This window comes from Netta rufina (genome assembly GCF_964035555.1).
Source record: "Netta rufina genome assembly, chromosome: 1".
Classification (NCBI taxonomy): Eukaryota; Metazoa; Chordata; class Aves; order Anseriformes; family Anatidae; genus Netta; species Netta rufina.
Window position 1 is genome coordinate 152,582,033 of NC_140123.1, and position 20,594 is coordinate 152,602,626.

The 20,594-nt window shown below is 58.9% G+C and overlaps 2 protein-coding genes across 2 annotated transcripts; one reads left to right on the plus strand and one right to left on the minus strand.

The window, feature by feature from the left end:
- The first annotated feature begins 2,309 nt into the window (after nucleotides 1-2,309).
- On the plus strand, nucleotides 2,310-8,181 carry CDC42EP1 (CDC42 effector protein 1). The gene is made up of 3 exons (XM_084285727.1): nucleotides 2,310-2,476; nucleotides 4,895-5,718; nucleotides 6,231-8,181. The coding sequence occupies exons 2-3, from the start codon at nucleotides 5,280-5,282 to the stop codon at nucleotides 7,043-7,045; spliced, it is 1,254 nt and encodes a 417-aa protein (XP_084141853.1). The 5' UTR covers nucleotides 2,310-2,476; nucleotides 4,895-5,279; the 3' UTR covers nucleotides 7,046-8,181.
- Nucleotides 8,182-9,598: 1,417 nt separating this feature from the next.
- LGALS2 (galectin 2) lies at nucleotides 9,599-19,915 on the minus strand (the record flags this gene model as incomplete). Its single annotated transcript, XM_084305365.1, has 5 exons — nucleotides 9,599-9,745; nucleotides 10,514-10,673; nucleotides 10,794-10,876; nucleotides 19,652-19,709; nucleotides 19,896-19,915. 5 exons carry the CDS (start codon nucleotides 19,913-19,915, stop codon nucleotides 9,599-9,601), a joined length of 468 nt encoding a protein of 155 aa, XP_084161491.1.
- Between the last annotated feature and the right edge of the window lie 679 nt (nucleotides 19,916-20,594).

The window sequence follows — 20,594 nt, forward strand, 5'->3', positions numbered from 1 at the left end:
GCATTAGCTCTTGCCCAGGGCACCCACGGGTGCTGCGGTGGCTCTGCAAGACCGTCCAGACCCACAGCATCGCTCGCAGGGAGGAGGACAAGACGAGGAGGGGCTGGGGTGTAGGGTTTGATGGGTTTGGTGTCAGGCAGGGGTCTAGGAACTGCACTGCCCAGGTGCAGCCGGTGAGGCTGATCCACCAGGATGGATGGCGAGCCCCAGAGCTGGCGTTCACGCACCCTGCAGGGCTCCAACCCACTCCAACACCGTCCCCGAAGGGGTAAAACCCGACAGCCTGGCTCGGGGAGGGTGCAGAAGAAGGGGGGTTTCCAGAAGCTTTCCTGGAAATGGAGCAAGGCCTGGCCCCAGGATGCAAAGATGCTCCGAGCACGGGCAAGGAGGAGGAGGAGAAGGAGGAGGAGGAGGAGAAAGAGAAGGAGGGGAAAGAGGAGGAGGAGCGGGCGACCCGCGAGGAGCAGATCGTGGCCCCTGCCCCATCTGGAAGAGATTTGTTCTGCATTCCCCGGCAGAGGCGGCTGCCTTCGCTCCCCGCCGCAGCCCCCACTGCAGGGCACCGGGACGGGGATGGGGATAGAGGTACCCCAGCGGATGGAGAAGGAAGAACGGGTCTGCCCCAGCCTCTCCCACCACCCCGCTGGCTTTTTTGGGGGCAGGACACGTGAGAAAAAGGTGCCTACTACGGCTCTGGCAGGCTGGGAGGATGTAGGTCGTGGGTTCTCCTTTTCCCACCGGTGGCACAGCTCCGTCCACTTCAGACCTGAGTTCCTGTCTCCCCCCGAGATGCTAAAAGGAGGCCTGGACCGAAACGCACAAGGCTTGTGCTCGTCTTCCCCGTCATATCTGGCTTCCACGAAAGGCAGAAAATGCAACCCTCCCACTTCACAGGGGAGCAGCCCGAGGCCGAGAGGCTGATGCTGTGCCAAAACCCTACTGCAAGCCTCCGAGCGAAGAGGGAAGCACCGAGCTGGTCTGCTGGGAAGCGGCACGGAGCCTGCCTCCAGCAAACAGCTTCCCCTCCTTCTCTCAGACAGCACAGACACCGAAGTCCAGCTTGGGGTCACTCCCTGGGAAGGATAATCCTCAGGAAGCAAGGGTCCCAGGGGAGGTGCAAGCAAAATAAGACCTTCTGCCAGCAGCGGTGGTCCATGACCAAGGGCATGGTGCCCATCCTGAACAGGGCAGCTCGGTGGGGTCACCAGATCCGAGCAAGAGGCTCCATTTTGACATCTCCTCCGCAGACATCTTGTCATCCCTCCAGCCAGGCCCTGCTCAACCCCAACAAGTCTCATCTCGCCTCCACCAGCGGAGACACCTCCCTTCTCCTCCACGGGGCCACGAGCAGCGCTTGTGCCTGGCCAAGCACCCCTCCAGCAGGGCCTCCGAGCCTCATCTCTGGGCCATGGGGTCACCAGGGACATTGGCAAGGCTGTGCCCACTGCCAGGCTGCCCCTTGGTGGCACCGAGAGGGGACAAACAAGGAACAAGGCGTGATGCCAGCAGGATGTGGTGTCCCATGGGTGGGCAGAAACTCATAGCATGAAGGAGGAGAGCACTTCCTTGAACCTACCACAGTGCCTCTGACATAACACTTGTCCTGACCCCGTAACGCTTCTCCTGACCCCATAACGCTTGTCCTGAACCCCTAATGCTTGTCCTGATCCTGTAATGCTTGTCCTGACCCCGTAATGCTTGTCCTGACCTCATATTTCTTGTCATGAGCCTGTGGCACCTACCTGGCCCACGCTGCCTTCAGAGAGGCTGCTACCCCACCAACGCTCACCCTACACCACCCACGGGTCCTGGCGTGACCGCGCACCCCCAGGATTGGGGTCAGGGGGCTTCCCATCCGACACAGGGTGGGATGACCCCATGTTATTACCAAGACTTTCACACACATCACGCAAAGCCCTTTCCTTCTGCCCGGCGTCCCCAACAAGCTTAGCAGAGAACCAGCTTTTCCCCTTCCCCCAAAAAATTCACCAAAGAAAGGGAGCGGGGCAAGCAGGAGGCAGCCCAAGGCCGGAGGAAGGGAAATGGCACTGGGGAAGTGGGGCGGGGAGCCGGAGGGGGGGAAGGCAGAGAAGTTCCTGAAGTTTTCTGTCCTGGATAGTTGGAATAAATCTCATTTTCTCCGGTCTCCGTGCCGGGGCGAGGATTGGCTCGGCGGTGCCGCAGCCCGCCCCCTCCTTCCCACGTCCCCTCCCCACCAGCTTCGCTCCCTCGCTCCCGTGGCACCGGGGCGTCAGGCACCCAACGAGCAGCCTTGGGGAGCCAGCTTTTTGGGGGTAAAAGGGGTGAAAAAGGGGTAGGGGACACGCACCCCCTTCCCTTTCCCCGCCGGGACGCATCGCCGCTCACCCTCCCAACCAGCCGGAGGGGCGCACGGGGAGCGTCTCCCAACTTTTCGGCCAGAGGACGGGACAAAAAAACCCCAAACCACAAAAAAAGTCGCCTGGGTTCGTGAGAGGTAAAGCCTGAAAGTTTTGATTTCGACGTGCGGAGAGCCGGAGGGGAAGGGAAGAAGGGAATGGAAGGGAGGGGGGGAGAGGGCGGTAAGAGGGGGAACGGGGAGGTGGGAGAAGCGGGAGGGGTGGCGAGGCGATGGAGACGGGGAGGATGTGGCAGAAGAAAGGCAGAAGGAGGCAGGAATGCGAGGGGAAACGGGGAGGAAATAAGGGAAAGCGGGAGCGAGGACAGGGGAGTGAGGAGAGGAACGGGGCAAGGAGGGGGCCCCGAGGATGGGGGCAAGGGCCAGGGTGCCCTCCCGCTGCTACCGCCCTCACCCCGCTCTGAACGCCCCAGGGAGCCACAATTTTGGGGGGTGTCGGAGCAGGAGAGGGAGCAGGGAGGGGATGGCTTTAAACTGCGAGGAGCGCCAGCCTCCCTCCACGTCCCAGGCTGCCTGCTTGGAAAAATACCCCGCTTATAGGCAGAGATATAAATATATATATATATAGCAGCAGGCAGCGCGGGAGCTGGACTCGGGCTTGTCCGCCCACTGCCCGGCACCGCTCCAGGACTGCCGAGGGAGCCCCATCCCATCCCGTCGCCCCCTTCCCACCCCAAACCCCGCTCCTGCCGGCTTCCCCCCTGCCCCGTCCCAGAACAAAGTGAGAAGCCGGCGGAGCCTCTGCCTCTCCTCCTGCAGGGAGAGGGAGATTTGGGGCACTCGGAGGTTTTTGGGAAGGTTTGGAAAGGCTTCCCGGCCGCCCACAGCTCTTTCCAACCCTTGTCGAGACCACCCCAAACATCTCCTCTCCCTCTTCGGAGAGTGTCCCCGTGGGGTGTGTGCGAGAAGGAGGGGTTGGGGAGGGGGGGGGGAAGAGAGAGAAGAGGCTGCTTTCGGCAGCTCCAGCCAACGAGACATCTGGATTATTTCCCCCCCATCCTCCCTCCCTCACTGGTTTCCGTTCTTCCCAGCGAGCGGAGCAGCCCCGGCCATTGCTGGCGAGTGGAAAACCAGTGGAAACCAGCTCGGCTTCGGGGCGGGGGGGACACGGGGGAGGGAGGAGGAAGAGAGAAGGGAAGGTGGGCAGACGGACGGACGGACGGACGGACAGACAGGGGTCCTCTTGCCTAGAGGAGGAAAGGAGAGCGCGGGTCAGCCTTTGCCCCCTAATCACGAGCTCGGAGCAGCACGCTTGGGCAGAGGGAGGGCAGAGACACAGCGGGGGCAAAGGAGAGGAGGAAAAAGGGCTGGCACCATCCGCCCCCTTCCCCGGGAGCAGTGAGGAAGAGCTGAGAGTCCCCATGGGGGTCCGCAGGGCAGCCCAGGTCTATGGGGCGGGGGGATTCCCCCCCTTCCAGCCCTATGCCTTGTGCCAAGGGGGGATCCTGCCCCCACGCCGTCCTCCCACCCCAAATCTGCCACGTGCCCGGCGTGTCCCAGCCTCGAGGCTTTGCACAGAGACGGGCAGAGAGAGGCAGGGGCTGGGGGGTGGCAGGAAAGGAGGCTGCCAGCGTCCTGCGGCCCGGCCACTGCCACCAAGGGGAGGCAGCCAATGCTGGCGGCCTCCCGAGGGGAGGTTTGTTTTCCCTTCCCAGGCATTAACCCCCGGCAGATAAGAGGGGCCCTGGGTGAGCAAACAAGGCCAGGGCAAGGCAAAAAAAAAAAAAAAAAAAAAAAAAAAAAAAAAAAAAAAACACACAAAAAACATGTGTGTGTTCTGCCAGGAGAGCAGCCCAATGCCCAGGCCTCTCCCTCGGCCTCCTGGGCACCCGCTCCAAGGTGACCCAGGGACACAGCAGGGGGACACTGGTGGAGGCACGCAGCAATGGGGGTCCAGACACTTAAAAACTGAGGGATGGGGGGGCTTGTGCGTCCTTTTGGCCTCCTGTCCCCTCCTGCTGGCAGGACCCAGCTCTATCCTCATCCCACAGCCCTGATCCCAAGGAGGCCACGTAGCCCTGCGGTCATTGCCCTGCCACCGCCTCCCTGCCTGTCCCCCAGCACCGGGCGCTCCGTGCCACATTCACGCCCCGGCAAAGCAACCCAATACACGAATATTACATTTTTCCCTTCCCCTCCTCCCCGAGAACCACGCCGTCCGCCGGCCTCACCCTCTCCTGAAGGGTTCCTCTGAATAGCGAGGAGCAGGGAGAGGTTGCTCACCCCAGGAGGGCGGCGTGGGGCAGGGCACGGGGAGGAAAGCTTCAGCCAGGATTGCAGAGGGAAGGGCACGTGCTTGGGGACGCTGTTCCTTCCACCCCAAAAGGAGCACCGGGCAAGGGACACAGCTGGGGACAGTCCCCACAGCACTGCTCATGCTCCCATTTTAACCTCGCCGCCCCCAGGACCACCCAGCTCCGCCGTTCCTGGGGTTACAGCTGGCAGGATTGGGAAAATCCTCGCTGAGGGCTTCACCTTCCCGCTTGTTTTCTTTAGGGGACCGAGGCGCTTGCCCTTCCACCCATCTGTGCACCAGCTCCTGCAGCAGAAGACCTCAGCTCAGCCCCAGGGGCAGCTTCCAGCAGCACCCAGGGTGACCGCAGACCCCGGTGGCCACCCCCGTCCCTCCCCTTTTGGGTGAGGGAGCAGCACCCACCGCTCCTCAGGAGGACCCGTCCCCACCAAGGCCACCGACTGCTGGGAAGTCCCCACACTGGGTGACTCCATGAGCGTTACGTAGACCCGCCACTGCCACCAGATCAAAGCCGAGGCGAGCTGCTCCCCACGGCGATGGGGATGCCAGGGATGTGACAAGCCACTCCAGCACCGGAGGTTGTTTTTTTTTGGGGTTTCGGCAGGCAAAAGGACGAGGAGGTGCAAGATGAGCCTGGGGAAGCTGCCGGTGCTCAGCTGGGTGTCAGGCTCCCACGGCAAGCGGCGGCTGAAGTCGGAGCTGACGCCCGACATGATCAGCCCGCCGCTGGGGGACTTTCGGCACACCATGCACGTGGGGCGCGGCGGGGACGTCTTCGGGGACACCTCCTTCCTCAGCAACCACGGCGGGGCCGAGACAGCCAAAGCCAACAACTTCTTCACCCGGACACTGCGGCACGTCCGACGGACGCCGCTGAGGAGCCGGGGCAGCGGGAGCCAGGTGGTGGCGTCGCCCGAGCCGCCCGCCATCTCGCCCATCATCAAGAACGCCGTCTCGCTGCCGCAGCTCAACGAGGCGACGTACGACGGCGGCGGCGGAGGTTTGACCAGCAAGTTCTCCTTCAAAAGCGCCTCCAACAGCTTCTCCAAAACGCACCAGGCCTATGGTGAGTGGAGCACCACACAGGGGGTGGTGCTCTGGCACCCCTGTGTCCCCTCAGCCCCATGATGGGCAGCCCCCCGGGTCAGACGGGTGGCACGGGTGGGTGGCTCTTTGGTCTCAGCATGAGGCTGTCGCTCTGCTCTTCACCAGGGGCTGTGGCAGAAGGTCTCAGGAGGGTCTGGGGGAGCCAGAGGGGCTGTGGCTGGGCTCAGAGGGAAAGGCAAGCCGAGGCAATGCTGCCATCTCCTGGTCCTGCTTGCCCGGCTCCGTCCCCACTGGCGTCTCCCCACGCCTGGTGCCCATCTGGAGGCCTCTGCTCGGCTCTGGGTTGGAGACATCCACCCCCGAGCTGCAGCAGTGTCTCACTGGGCCTCACCAGTCCAGCAACAGTGTGCCCAGTAAAGGGGTGAAACCTGGCCTTTAGGCACCAATTCAGTGGCAGCGTCCCTTGTCCCATGGACTTGTAGGACCACAGCGCCTTAGCTGTGCTCACCAGCCGTCGCTTTTGCCTTGCAGGGCTGGAGTCTGGCTTTTGCACCATCCCTCGCGTCCCTCGCCTGGAAAAGGCCCAGGAGAACACCTTCCCCGGGGATGCAGAGCTCGCCCGCTCGGACTCCCTGCTGTCCTTCCGCCTGGACCTGGGGCCCTCCCTCATGAGCGAGCTCCTCCAGGTGATGAGCTTCTCCGAAACCAACGGCAACGAGGCAGCGGAGGACAACCGAGACCTGCCCGGCAGCCACACAGTCCCGCAGGGCGAGGGGACCGAGGATGGAGTCCCTCCAGGACCTGATGCATCCCACGGAGAGGTGAAGGCAACGTCCAGCTTCTGGGACCGCTCTGGGCAGGCCAGCTCGCTGCTGGGGCTGTCCGTCCGTGCCAACGGGGAGGCTCACGCCATCGAGCGTGCCGGAGAGGACCCGGGCTGGGCTTCGGGGCCGGGGGCAGCACCCGGAGGGACCCTGTGGCAGGGGCACTGGAACGACTGCTCCATCGAGGCGGGAGAGTTCGAGCGGGCAGCCCAGGTCCTGGCTCGCCATTACGGGGGGACGAGCACCCCACGCAGCTCGGAGAAGGGCGAGGGTGCCCGGCAAGGCCGGACACAAGCCGCGTGGGAGAGCCCCAGCAGCAGCCTGTGGCGGTCGCAAGTGACAGCGGCGAGACGGTCCCCAGAGACCCCTTGGAACCAAGGAGATGAGGATGAAGAGGAGGAGGAGGAGGAGGCCGAGCTCCCCAGCCTGCAGGAGGGGTACAGTGGCAGCCGGGGGGTGCGCAGCAACTCCTTCGAGTATGCCGACGAGGAGGAGGAGGAGGACGATGAAGTCAAGGTGTGAAGGGCCATCCCTCCCAGCACGGCTCCCCCCTCCAAGGACCTTGGTGCTGTGGTCTTCGCCCTCCTCCCCGTGCCCCACCGCCGGGTGGAGGTCAGGCCTTACAGGAGACCTCCTGGCCTCTGGCTGGGGGCAGTGGGGTGCAGGGGGGGCAGGAGGAGACCCCAAATGCCGCCGAACCCCCCCAAGGGTTGGCAGGGTGCTGCAGGGACAGGTGAGGGCTGTGCAGCACAGTGCCCCGTGTTGCAGCCCTTCCCCGTCCTCGTTAGGTGCCAAAGGGACATCCCCACGTGCCAAAGAACCCCCCCCGAGCCCCTTTCCACCCCATCCCGCATCCCCCCCAGCAAGCAAACGATGTGCTCAGGAAAGGGAATGGCGACAGACAGGGAGCAGAGCAAGGGACAGCCCGCGGACACTGATCCCTTTGCAGCAGGGAGAGGGAGAAACTTCGTGACCTGCTGGAGGTGAGGCCATCCGGGCACCAAATTCTGGAAAAAACCCTTCCCTTCACCCCCCTGGAACAAGGAGACTCCCTCTCTGCAGCCATTCTTCCCCATCCTCGCCCCCTCTCCCTGTCCCCAGCGTGCTCACCCCCCCTTCCCACAGCTCCCGGTGCCAGGGGCACGCGTGGAGGATGCTCGATGCCCCTCGCCGAGCATCCCCGGGTGACCATGGCCACCCTGGGACGAGCGGCCCCCACGCTGCCCCACGTGCAAAGCGGCACGCACAGAAGCTTCTTTGTGCCGCCGCGTGGAGCCGAGATGCTCGGGGGCTGAGGTCACCGCGGGGACCCTCACAGCACCCTCCTTGTTCTCCGGGACGGACGGGGGTGTGCGTAGTGGGGGGAGATGACGCCACGTCACGCTCCCACACGGCTCGCCCGCCGCCCGGTCCTTCAGCAGAATAAGGCAGTGCCCCGGGCAGTGCCAACACGTCCCCAGCTCTGGCCACCAGCACCCGGCAGGGCCACGCAGGATCAGCCCGTGCCACCGCTGTGCCGGGGGGGCCTGGCTCTCAGGGCGAGCTCCCCCTGCCCTCTGCTTCCCAAAGCGTAACACGAGCTCCAGACCAAAGCCCCAGGTCCGTGGACCAGCCTCTCTGCCTCCACTCTGTACCCCGTGCACTTATTATTGTCCTTATTAAAGCAGTTTTGATACTAACTTCTCCGGTGCCTCCCTCCCTCCCTCCTTCTCGTCCTCCCTCACCACGTCTGCCGCTCCGGGCCCAGCCACAAAACGCGCTGCCCCTGCTCCTTGGAGGATTTCGCAGCACCTCTGGGGTTCCTGGATCCACCGGCCCCACGCTGTGACTAACACACCAAGCCAGCCCCTATCCACCTGGCACCGCGTGGCACAAAGGGCTCCCGGGGAGGAGCAAAGCTTCCTCCCCACCCCAGCACCCCGAAACAGATCAGGGTGCCCTTCCCAAAGCTGGCGAGGGCAGCAGGGAAGTGGAGAAGGCTCTGTAAGATGCCCTTCTACTCTACTCTCATCCCACCCAGTCTAGTTTGCTGTTGCACACCGGCATCACTTAGGGCTTTGCCTGTGAGGGCAAGGAGGTGACATTGACTTTTTCTCGCACGCAGACCTCCCGGGTCCTCCCTCCCAGCGCTGTTGGAGGCGGCGAACTCCCCATTTCCTCATTTTCTGCATATTTCACTCTCCTTCCCCAGGGACTTTGAGAACAGGATTGACCCGGCGCTCTTCAGGCCCGCCTTCCCTCCCCGCGACTTGGCAAGACTCTTCTTAATTAGAGCCGCAGCAGCAGATAATCAGCAGTAATTGCCTGCAGTCCCGTGCGAGGGACCCAGGCGGGAGGTGGCGAGCCACCCAACCCAGCCCAAACCCTCTCCTTCGCCCTCCCCTGCCTCACTTTCCCTCCGAGCAGGATTTGGTGTGGCAGTGCCGGAGTAATGGCTAACCTGGCTGGAATGCACGGGCAGATAAGTGAGGGGAGATAAAAGGGGAAAGCCGGAGGAGACGACTCCTTATCGCCGCCAGGAATGCCAACGCGGGGGCACACCTGTGCTCCCGTCCCCGCTTCGCCTGGTACCGTGCTGGCAGGAAGGCACGGCAGCCCTTCCTCCTGCCTGCCAGGGCGAGCAAGCCAAAAGGAAGCAGCGAACCCGTGCCCTGAGGTTCCCAAACCGAAGGTTTAATTACGCGCTTTTGTGGCGCGGAGTGCCATATTGCTCGCGTCAGTGCTTTTGTTCCCTTCCCTCCTCCCAAAAATGCGGGCGCGGGAAGAAATGGTGCATTGTGAAGAGGTTACACCAGCATCTCCCAAGCAATCAGCTCCTACCTTCCTCCTCCTCCTCCTGCACCCCACCTACAGCCTGCTTTGCCCTGTGCGCTATCTGCTCGACCCCACATCCTGGTCTGACCCAGGAAAGTACCTGGCCTTATCTGGAAGCTATTTCCTTTGCTGTTGGGGAAAAAAAATGGGTTCTGTTAGCATCTCACACACATCCACACAGCCAGAGACCTCACAGAAAGCAGAGCAGCTGGAGCAAGGAGTTCCAGCTGGGATTTTATTGGATGTAGGAAGCGGCGCCCATCAATCCAGCTTGAAGGAGGTGACCCTGAAGCCTCCCTTGATGCTCATGTACTTGAGCTTGTCAAAGCCGTGCCGATTGGGGAACTCCACGTGGTGATCATCCGGCAGCGTCACCTTGAACTTGTCGTGCAGGAATTCAATGACGAGCTGGGGGAAAAAAGGGGAGAAAGGTCAGCAACTGGGGACGAGGAGGAGAATAGGAGGTGACCAGCCACTCCTGGGGGCTGCAGGAAATGAGCAGTTGGCATTGAGGGTGCGAGCTGGTACCCACGCTATGACCTGGGGATAGAATCTCTCCCGGTGCTGTTTCAGCTACTCAGGTTGTAAACCCAGAGTAGTTAAATTTAACTGCTGCCTCCACTGAGTCCTTCTATGCCACATGGCTCAGATCTCCTCTGAACAGGGCAGAACAAACGTGCTGCATCATTGCCCTCACCGGGACCCGGAAAAAGGAGTGTCAGCCATAAACATGAACAAAGGGACAGAGCAAGAACTTACCACTGACCTCTGCAAATAAAAGGGATCGTTCCTCAGAACTGTCAGCTCTCCACCCCCTCCCCAACATCTAGCCAGGGACGAGGAAATAAGGCTCCTCTCCACGGCAGCAGGAAGGGGACTGCTCCTAAATGCAGCCCTGGCCACATCTTGGGACATCCAACGGGGTCAAAGAGCAGCGGGGACAGCATCCCCAGCAGGAGGAGAGGGAGGACGGATTGTCAGCGTGGATCTAGGAGCGGTGAGGGCACAAGAGCTGAGGGAGAGGTTCAGGAACTGGAGAGGAAGTGGAAATAACAACCAGGACCCAAAACCCAGAGGATGTAGATGAGAAAGAGGGAGGCGCAGAGGGTACAAGAGCCTGCTAACCTGGGTCTTCCCCCCAACAAAGACACCCCACAACCCTTACAGAGCCCTCACCTTGACAGTGCTGTCCCTGGAGAAACAGAAGTGGTGGTCGCGGTGCTCAGCCTCCCAGGCATTGCCACAGCGGGAGTTGCAGACGACGACCGTCTCGGTGAAGCGGGGGTTGAAGTGAAGAGCCAGGTCCGAGGAGCTGCTGCCGAGGTTGATGGAGAAGCTGTGGGCGAGCAGGAGGGAGGTCAGCCACGGACAGGGACATGGAAGAGCCAAGAGCCAACGCGTGGTTCTGGCACACGCAGCTGCCAGAAGTGATTCGAAGCGGTTTCATCACACTTACCCTTCAGCATCGTCGGAGATCTTGCCCTTCACCTTCAAGGTGTCCCCGATCTTCATATCCAGGTTGAAGATCTCGAATTTTTCCTGTCAGGAGGGAGAGGCGTGCTGTTGGAGAAGGCGCCCCAGCCAGGAGAACATCTACTGCTCTCAGTAGATGGTCTTGTGTGGGTTTCTCAGTGAGGGGAGGATTGGGCTGAGCGAAGCCATCAAGTGAAACAAGACATGAGAGAAAGAAGAAGAAAAAGGCTCGTCCTCAGCATGGGGAAAGGCAGGATATGAGAGCAGAGGGTTCAAGCAGAGCAGCCTAACCCAAAAGAAACGCAAATGGTGAGGGTAGAGCGAGCCGTGGCTTTGCCCATCCTGGGCTCAGCCTCGCTGACCACCCGGCAGCACGAGGAGGAGACCATGGGGGACAGCAGACAGGAGCAGCAGCCCTTACAGACATCTTCCTCGGCGGGCAGAGTCACCAGGTAGGAAGCCACCAGCAATATAGCTCAGAAGTGCCTCGAATGGAAGACCTTATAAACCCTACACTTCCTCGTGGCTTACACATTAACAGTGGTCCTGCCTCCAGGAGCTGCTAAGGCAGGAGACTTTGATCCAGGGAACAGCTTCCCTGTTTACAGGCATTTTACTAGGGACTAAGGGCGACTTCAGCAGCTCCCAGCCTTCTCCGTGGATTCCCCGTGGAGGCACCAGCACACGGGGCCCTTCGTGGTGCTACTCCAGCCCCCACAGAGGACATGCATCTTCCGTGGAGGTGTGACCACCATGTTCATTTCTTTTCTTTGTGTAACAGCTCAGCCTAAAAAAAAAAAAAAAAGCAATCATCTCCTTCCCTTCTTGTGGCTCTTGATTCAACCCCAGACTCCAGGAAAGCAAGAAGGAGAAGGAGGTTAAGGCTCAGGAGAGCAGCAGTCCCTCTCCCAAGCCCCATCCCTGCTCTTGTCCCACTGCTGCACAGCTGGGAGACAGCTCCTGCCCTTCCCCAAAGGCTCCTGACGTGAGAAGAGATGAATGCTGATAAGCACTCCTCTCCTGGAGGGATTTCCTATTTGCAGAGGCTCATAAAACCCAGCAGGCCATGGGAATTTATTTTTTGATGGGGTCACTGAAGCTGTGGGTGAAACTCCACGGGGTCGAGCTTTGGGCTGGCAGGAGCAGGTGCCATGGATGGTGGTTCACAGGCTGGGAGGGGATGGCAGTGGGTTTGCTGCTGCGTGGCACCCAGACACACGTTCACATCGCCCTGATCGTGCCCACTGATGCCCCTGGCAGAGGGTGAAGCTGCCTGGGAGGGGCAGCAGGAGATGCCCGAGGGCTGGGGATCACCACTGGTGCAGAGAGCTGCGTGTGGAGCCGCGAGTAGCGCGGATGTCAGAATATACACAAGGAGGGAGACGGGCAGGAAAGAGGCAGGGGCTGGTCAGAGAGGGGCTGCGTGATTTTGTTGAGATAACGTTACCCCCCTTCCTGCAAACGCTCGGCAGGGGCGTTCACCCCCTTTTTTTTTTTTTTATTTATTTGCCACTGGGAACAATAGTGGGAAACTAGGCAGCAAGCCTGCCAGCGCGGGCGACTTCCTTCGTTTGCAGAGCTGAGCCTCCTCATGGTCAGGAGCCAGCTCTGTGCAGATGGCCCGACTCGTACAGGGGGTGTCCTTCCCACATAGGAAAGTCAGAGAGAATTTAGGGACCCCAAAAGGGCCGAAACCTTCCAGCGCAATAGGATGTGTCGACTGGGATAACGGGGGTGGGGGGGAAGGAGGCAGGTTGATATTTCCCCCAAAGCACTGCAAAGGAGAAAGCCTGGGGAAGCGGTGAAATGATGGGAAAGTAAATCTCCAAAAGAGAGGAAATCCGGCTGCAGGGCATCTGCAAAGGAGGTGGAGGATCTGTGCAGCAAGGAAAATATAAACAGTGGCTGTGGGAGCTGGTGGTCACCAGTGCAAGGGACTCAAGAGTCCTTCACCCCAAAGAGATGGGCCCAAGATATCTGCTTGGGAGTCCACCCCATGCTCATGCTGGCCAGAGGGCAACTGGCCTTACTGGTGTGGGACCCCCATGTTGGCATCGCTGGAGGTAGAGGAGGCCCTGCCATGTCGTAAAAATGGCATTTTAAGGGGGGAAGAGACCGGCACAACCCCCCGGGCCTTCAGCCAGCAGGGTGGCAGGGCAGAGCAGGTCCTTTCCTCAGGTCCTGGGGAGGTCCCAGGCCAGCGGGAGCACCCCTGGGTGCTCGGGGTGGCTGCAGGCCGCATCCACGAGCACATGGCAGCCATAAGGCAGAACGAATGCTGCCCTGCCAGGCCCGCTGCCAGGATCCCTGTCAGCAGCAGCCGTGGCAGCGGTATTTATTTTCTTTTATTACTCGGGCAAGGGATAAGCCAGCTCGGTCTGAAGCCCTGAGGAAAATCCAAGGCTTCCCAATAGGCCAGCGAAGGCGGCACAACCGCCCCAGCTATGTGAGGCTTCACAGGGCCGCTCGTGGAGGGGGGGACACCCCAAAATCCACTCCCTTCCTATGGATGATATGAGCCAAAAAGGGTCCCTCAGAAAAGCGGTGTCCACACCAGATGTGGTGCGAGGCGTGCCACTGGCCTTGCACCACACCAAGCTCCACAAGCAGAGGCGAGGGAGCCCATCAGCGCTGCAGCAGTAGCTTAGCGCTAATTAGACCCCAAAAAATCAGCGCTGGATGAAGAGGCTGGGGCGTAAAAGGTTTCCATCCCACTGCGCACCCCAGGCACCAGGGAGTCTGTGCTGCGGCCCAGGCATCGGCACCCGTTCAAGGCAAAGAGGAGCTGGAGGGAGCACACATTCCTTCTCGGAGCAGCAGCTGCTCACTCTGCTATTATTTCCTACTGCTTCGTATAATTTGTACTCCACAGCGAGCTATTGTCCCTTTCCACTGGCTATTTATTTCCTTGAATAGCCTCTGGGGAAGGATTTCAGGGAGAGAGTGAGGAAAAAAAGAAAAACCCTACACAATAAATATCAAGCGGTGACCTGATTTAAACCATGTTCTCCGGCCTCCTCCAGGCCCCAGCAACGATTCCTCCCTGCAGCCCTGATGGAGGCTGGCTCCTGCCTCAGTTTCCCCCTTTTACGAAGCCACGCTGCCTTAGAAGGCTGTGGATTTCAAGAAGCTGAGCCCTGGATTTTCAGAGGTGCCGATGCATGCAGCTTTTCCAAAAACAAGTGGTAAAAAAAACAGGTCCTGCCCATCCACCCAGACCCTCATGCAAACCCCACCAGTTGCAGGACAGCACCGAGAAGAGGTTGTCCATCAATCACCTCCCCATGGCGATGCCCAGTCTCAAAAATACCTCAAAAATAGGAATTTTTGAGGAATCAAAAACTCTCAAAAATAGGCTTGACAACGCCAGCTTCCCCTTCAGTAGAGGGGTGTTGGTTTGATTATCTTTCATCAGATAATGCCACAACCTTAACCCAGCCTATCCCTAAGCCCTGACAGCCCGCCAGCTTCCTAACGGAGGAGGACAGAGAGAACAAAAAGTACTTAGCTCAGCCCAGCGCTGAGGTAAGCAGAAGACTGGATAAGCAGGTTGAGGATCTGGAGGGTGTGTACAAGAGAGGATTGTCCAGGAGATGCAGGAGAAGCCAAGGCAATGGTGAGCACTAGGAAACCAGTGCCTGTGAGCCCCAGTCTGCTGTCTGAAAGGTCAACCAGAGCAGGATGGCTCCTCTAGGAGCATTGAATTCTCCTCTTTCAGATCCACAAAAATGGGAAGGAACAGACTGGCAGACAAAGGTGTAATCCCCTGGCACCCTTCACGTCCCAGCTCCCTGAACGTGCACCATCCTGAACCCCTCTGGGCAGCACAGAAGCAGCATCCACTCTCTGGACCTTGGGAGCAAGGGATGAGAGGCCACCAGCCTCTGGTAGGCTTGCTGCCAGCATCACCCCAGCTTTTCTCTGGCAACGTTTTTGTGTAGCCCAAATTGTGCCAGGGGAGAGGAGGAAAGGGATTTGTATGCCTGGAAGCTGGCTCGTAAGGCACCAGGGCCATTTCGTCGACCCAAGCAGACAGATGGGTCACGTCCTATGGGTCCTCGGCTTGCACAAGGGGTAAAACTGGCAGAGCGTGGGGAAGCGAGGGCAGAGGACTCATTACATGCCACCCAGTTCCCTTTCCAGCCTTCATTTCTCTAATTCTTTCCCTCATGGGGCATGCCAGGAATGCTGGTTGTGGGAAAGGCTTTGAAAAACATGCCCGGAGATAAAAGTGTGCTTGTGTTGAAAGCTTCCCTACTGGCAAGGGAGAAGATGCCTAGAAGGCTCGTGCCTTCCCCATCTCTCACACTTTCGGGATCTCCCCGCTTTACCCACACTTGCTGGTTGAGATACGATGAGCTAAGCTGGAAAAGTATCTTCCACAATGGATCAGCTTCATGAGGTCTTGTGCTCCATGTGCAAAAGATTGAGATCTCCAGCAGCTTTCTCTCACCTTTGAGAAAGGAAGATGGCACAGGGAAACTGATGCACAGGCAAATGTGTTTAAAAAACTAAACTAAAATAAAAAGAACAGCTTTGCAAATGTGTTTTAGAAGCTAAAGGAAGCTGGGCTCTCCTGGGTAATGCGGCTCAGGTATCAGAGATGCTGATCTCTCACCGTGCCATCTACTGTCTGTAGGAGTTACCGAGGTTCTGAGTGCCTCAGAAAAAAATAAATAAATAAAAAATTAGCCCTTGGGTGGGTCCAATTAAACCCAAAAACCAGAGGCATTCAAAGCGAACAGTCGCCTTCCAACAAAGGAAGCCAGGGGACTTCCGAGATGCCCCAAGCCCAAGTCCCCGGCCTTCAAGGGGGCCATTTCCCACAGCAGAGCCAGCGTGAGGCCAGCTGGCTGGAACTCGAACAAGCAGAAGAGAAGCACGGGGTTGCGCCATACACAAAACATCCATTGGGACCTCCCTCGGTCGAGCTCTGAGCAGCCAGCCCGGGAGCCAGCCCCACACCACGGCAGGGGGATGCAGGGAGAGCGGCCACCGGGTCCCTGTGGCCAGCGGTCCGCCTCTGATGGGGAGAAAAAGGCTGCGGGTGCTGCACAGCTCGCCCCGAGCGCATTTCTCACGGGCTCCAGGGCTGCGCCGAGGCGGGTTGGACAGCTCTGAGGATTTGCAGGAATCCTTCAGACAAGCAGAATCCGTCTGAGTCACACGCACGAGGAGCCATGCCAAGGGTGGCTCATCCACTGGAAAAAAAAAAAAAATAAATAAAGAGAGAGAGAGAGAGAAAAAAAAATGCTAAGGGAGAAATAGCAAGTTTGGAAAAGCCACAAGAATTAACAGCTCATGGGCTGGAATGAAGGAAAGAAAAAAAAAGGCTGTTCTCCTATGTTCACATCACTAAACTCTCGTACCCCTCATGCCTGCCAACAAGCAGCGAGCCACCTTAACCGCCCCCCCCCAGCTCTGAGAGGGTCTGAAGGGGTTTTGGAGCCAAGGCTGTGGCTGAGGGCTGCCGAGGAAGGGGCTGTCAAGTCCAACCGATCTGCTGCCGCTGCTCTGAAATTAGCCTGAACACATTCCCTTTGATGGCCCTGCAAAATGAAGCAGTAAAAACCAAACCAGATGGAAAGGGAAAAGAAAAGCTGCTAAAAAAAGGGAAGCAAAATCCCAAAATGGGTGACTCAGTGCGGGAAATGGGCTTCTAAAGAGGGAACTGCAGGCATCTAAAGGAGACCTAAGGGAAAAAAAAAAAAAACAGGCTCACGTAGCTGACCCTCTGTGCTCCTGTCCTCCTCCATTCTGGAGTGAAGGCACCAGGAATACCTGAACCGAAGGACCTTCGGAGCAAGCTGTAGGGAAAAGAGCTGAGTCTGAGCTGTAGCCACCATGAAAGCTCCAGGGAACGACCCCATAATTAGCCAAAATCACTTTTTCCCTGCTCCCTGGTGAAGAACTCCACCAACAGCCCTGCTTGGAGCTTCCACAGGCAGGAAAGGAGCTCTGGGAGCCTGCGGGGTCACACCACTGTGGGGAGATGTTTCAGCTCAGTGTTTGTCACGGGGAGGTGGGCAGCAGCAGCTGAGCACAGCTGGGACACCCCGCCTGCCTTTCCAGGGCCACACCGAGCACTGAAGGACACCCCGTGCCCTTGAGGACATGCTGCTGGCTGGCCGGCCCCATTTGGGCTGCTGTGCCTTCTCTTTACTCCTGTGACCCTTCCCTCACAGCCATAAAGCCGCTCGGCAGTACAGAAGCCCTCACTTGACCACAGCGGGTGTTTATTTTGTTTATTCTCCGTGGTCTTGCCACGGCGTTTGCTTCTCTAGCTCTTTTTTCCCTCCCTCCAGCTCGTCTCCCTCTCTCCTGCTGCTATTTCTCCTCTGCTGGCTGCCCCCAGATTTCACGGTGCTGCTCCCCTCCAGAGCTCCCCCACCACAGTCTGATTCCTGGATGGAGAACACTTGCTCCCGAAACCGGGGTGGGAAAGAGAATTGCCAGCTCAATGCCTTGCACACGACTCGCGCCAGACACATCTTATCGCCTCCCAGGCGGAGGAGACCCGAGCACGTTGCCGCTCAGCGTGCAAGGAAGAGGCTCGGCAAGCCAGGAGATCTGATAAGAACAATGCGAGGAACAGCAGGGGCTGCAGAAGTTCCCAGCAGCCGGCAGATAGCTTATCTCTGCTGTCAAGATGGGACACGCATCCATGTCGGCTGCGCACCGGCTAGTGGAGACCTGCTCCTTGGTCCCGAACACGCACGTAGTGCTGCTTACAACACCATCCCCGAGGAGCATCTCTATTACTCACTGGGTTTCATCAGGAAAGGGGTGTGAATCTTTCCTGAGCGGCTCTGACGGAGGCACAGCTCCCCGGGGAGCCCGCTCGGCGAGGGGAGGGGGATGAAGTGATGCCGAGTGCTTGCTCCGGCCACCAGCACACGTCTGGCTGCAGGGGCAGCTAGGTGAGGCAGGCAGGAGACACAGAGGGGAAATTCAAGGTGTTTGTGAGCCCCCACAAGCAGGAGCTGGCCCCCACAGCCCTGTCACCTCATGCTAGCACCCAGCCTTGTCTCACAGCTCCTCTCCCACCCCAAAATCCAGGTCGAACGCAGGCAGCGACCCACAGCACGGGGCTCGGGAGGGTGAGTCAGGGCTGCGCGTCCAGCCCTGCCCAGCAGACAGAGCCTTTCCCAGTTTCAGCCTGGCACGAACTCACGCCCTCCCCGCTCACCCACAACCTGTTGTGTGGCGTTTTCCCTCGGCAGAGAGGAAAAGTGAAAATGGGAGAAGGATTAGCAGGTAAACACAGGCTCCAGCTGCCTCCAGCAGCTGCCGCAGGGGACTGCACTTCAAAAGCCTGCCTGGGGAGGGATCGGGGCACACAGGACAGGGCTGTTTTGCTCCTGGCGATGAGAGGAGCAGGGCACAGCTCTCAGCCGCAGGGTTAAATGCTCGGTGACACGATGGCTGTGTTGGGAACAGTCCCCAGCCCACGCCGTCCCCCAGCCGTGCCTGGGTGCGGTGGCGGTGCCCAAAACCATGCCGGGGGCCCCGCTCTTCTTGCATTTATTAACACAGACGAAGCCACAGGACCACCCTTGGGAAATCTGCACGTGACTCTGCATCTCCATCCTCCTCCTGGGTTGCAGTTCTGCCCTTTTCATCCCAGCACGGGGGCCGTGCCGGGCAGAAAAGGCCGAGCAGCCAGGCTGGAGGCAGGGAGACGAGGCTGCCTCCTCCTGCCGCTTCGCAGCCCGGATTTGAGCCAGCGCTGAAGTTTCCAAGGGAACCCGAGGCAGCTGCAGCCAAACCAGGCCCGCTGGCAACACGAGATTCTCAAACCTGGGCCAAAAAGCACCTGTTGGAGCTCACCAGCAGCCAAACCAGGGCCAGCTGCAGAGCCGAGAGCACATGCGAGCGGCACCGGGGCACCCCGTAGCGGGACTGCCTCCTCCCCGCACCGCTCTGGGGGGAGAAGCTGCACAATGCTGCTTCTCCGAGCTCCTGCTCCACTACACAGCCCCTGCAGACACTTTGCTAAGCCACACTTTGTCGTCACCGCAATGCAGGGCCGTGTTTGTCAGCCAGGCTTGGGGATCTGCTGCATTCGGGCTCCCCGGTTCGCTCCGGGATTCCTGGCTTCGTGTCGCTGCTTCCTGCTCGCAGCACGCTCGGCTGCCCGTGAAAAATGCCTGAGCAATAGGATTTCTCTCCCTCTTCCTCCTGCTGTTCTTTAGAGCCAAAGTGTATCTCTGTTTTTTTCTTTTTTTCCCAGTACTTGTGCTTTCTAACTACACCCCTCCAATCTACTAGAGATAACGCAGCAAGTCGGGGCTAGAGCAGGAGCAGGTGAATCTGTTCACCTCCTCAAGTGCCTCTCTCAACACTCGAATCCCAAGTGCACTTTATCGGTGGTGTATCTGTTCCAGTCAGGAGCTGATCTCACCAACAGCGTAGCTAATGACTTCAGCCAGGCTCCCCCTTGCGGGCTTGGGGCCTCCGATGCTCGCTTTAGCCCCATAAATTCAAGCAGCTCGCTGTAACCTGGCAGATCTTCCTCTCTCTGGGCCACTTTTGGCTTACCCAGATGCATAACCCATCGGCCCCCAGGCCACAGCTAGGAGCAGGTTTTCTATCCTGTCAGGTTTCTTCCACCTTTGCCTGCTGCTGATATTGCTCTCAGAGCATCCTCTGCCTGTCCCAGACTCTTCTGCACAGACATTACCTGCAACAACAAACCCCGCTGAGCCTTCTCAGGGGGTCACTAGGCTCTGCCGCTTTTTACACAGCAAAAGTTTTCCCTTTTTGACAGGGAAACGCCGCTGGCTCAGCCAAGGGACCGAGACACCCCCTGGGTGCCGGGTCGGGAAGGAAGCAGCTCACCAGCAGCTCTGCTATTTGCTTCTCTCCCTCGCCCGTCTCGCTGAGCCAGTTGCTCCAGCTGTAATGACAGAACCAACATGGGAAGGACATTCAGCATGCAGAGGTCAATTCCCCAGAGGAATTTCCCCACACAAACAACAGGGGAATAAACAAGGTAGTGAACGTAGATGTGCGTTTCCTCCAGCCTCGCTCCAAGACATGCTTAATGGTGGAGACCTTGCAAGCAGGTTTTCTGATCCCTTACTGAGCATCCCATTTCCTCATTCTGCTCTTGCAGTTGTAGTAGGATGTCTTTGATCACTGGGGACAGGCCTTCCTGCAGCAAAAAAAAAAAAAAGGGAAATGCTGAAAGAAATGGAAGGGAGCAATCCTGGTGGGTAGCTGCATGCCACAAGAAAGCGCTGCATATGAAAGGGAAGAAGAAATTTCCTGTCAGATTAAAGGAGCGCAAACCTGCTCTCCCTCTGGAGCAGGCTGCAACTCTATACTTGCCTCTCTAATTGCAACACTCGGCTGGGAAAGGTGCTCAGAAGTATTGCAAAAGGAAGGAGATTAGCCAAGGTCAGGGAATAGCAGGGCTGCAAAGCCAGGGGATTGTGTAAGAGGTGCATGGTCCGAGGTGATGTCAGGAAAGGAGCTGCCAGCCCTGTTCCAAGGGAAAGCAGCAAAGGTGACTGAGCCAAAAGCACAGGAACTGCCTGCCGCAGCCAGCCGTGGGAAGGAAAATGAGAAAAGGGAACAGAAGACCACAATACAGAGGCAGGAAAAGTGAAAGGACGCTGGCAGAAAGCCTTGCCACGGAAAGAGAAATGTGACAGAGGAAAGGGAACCTAACTTCACAGGCCGGGGACAAGAAGAAGCACACATAACCTCCCGCTATTGCACATGAGCACACCTGAAAACATGGCACGGTTTCCCCCAGCCACACACTGCAGGGAACCCA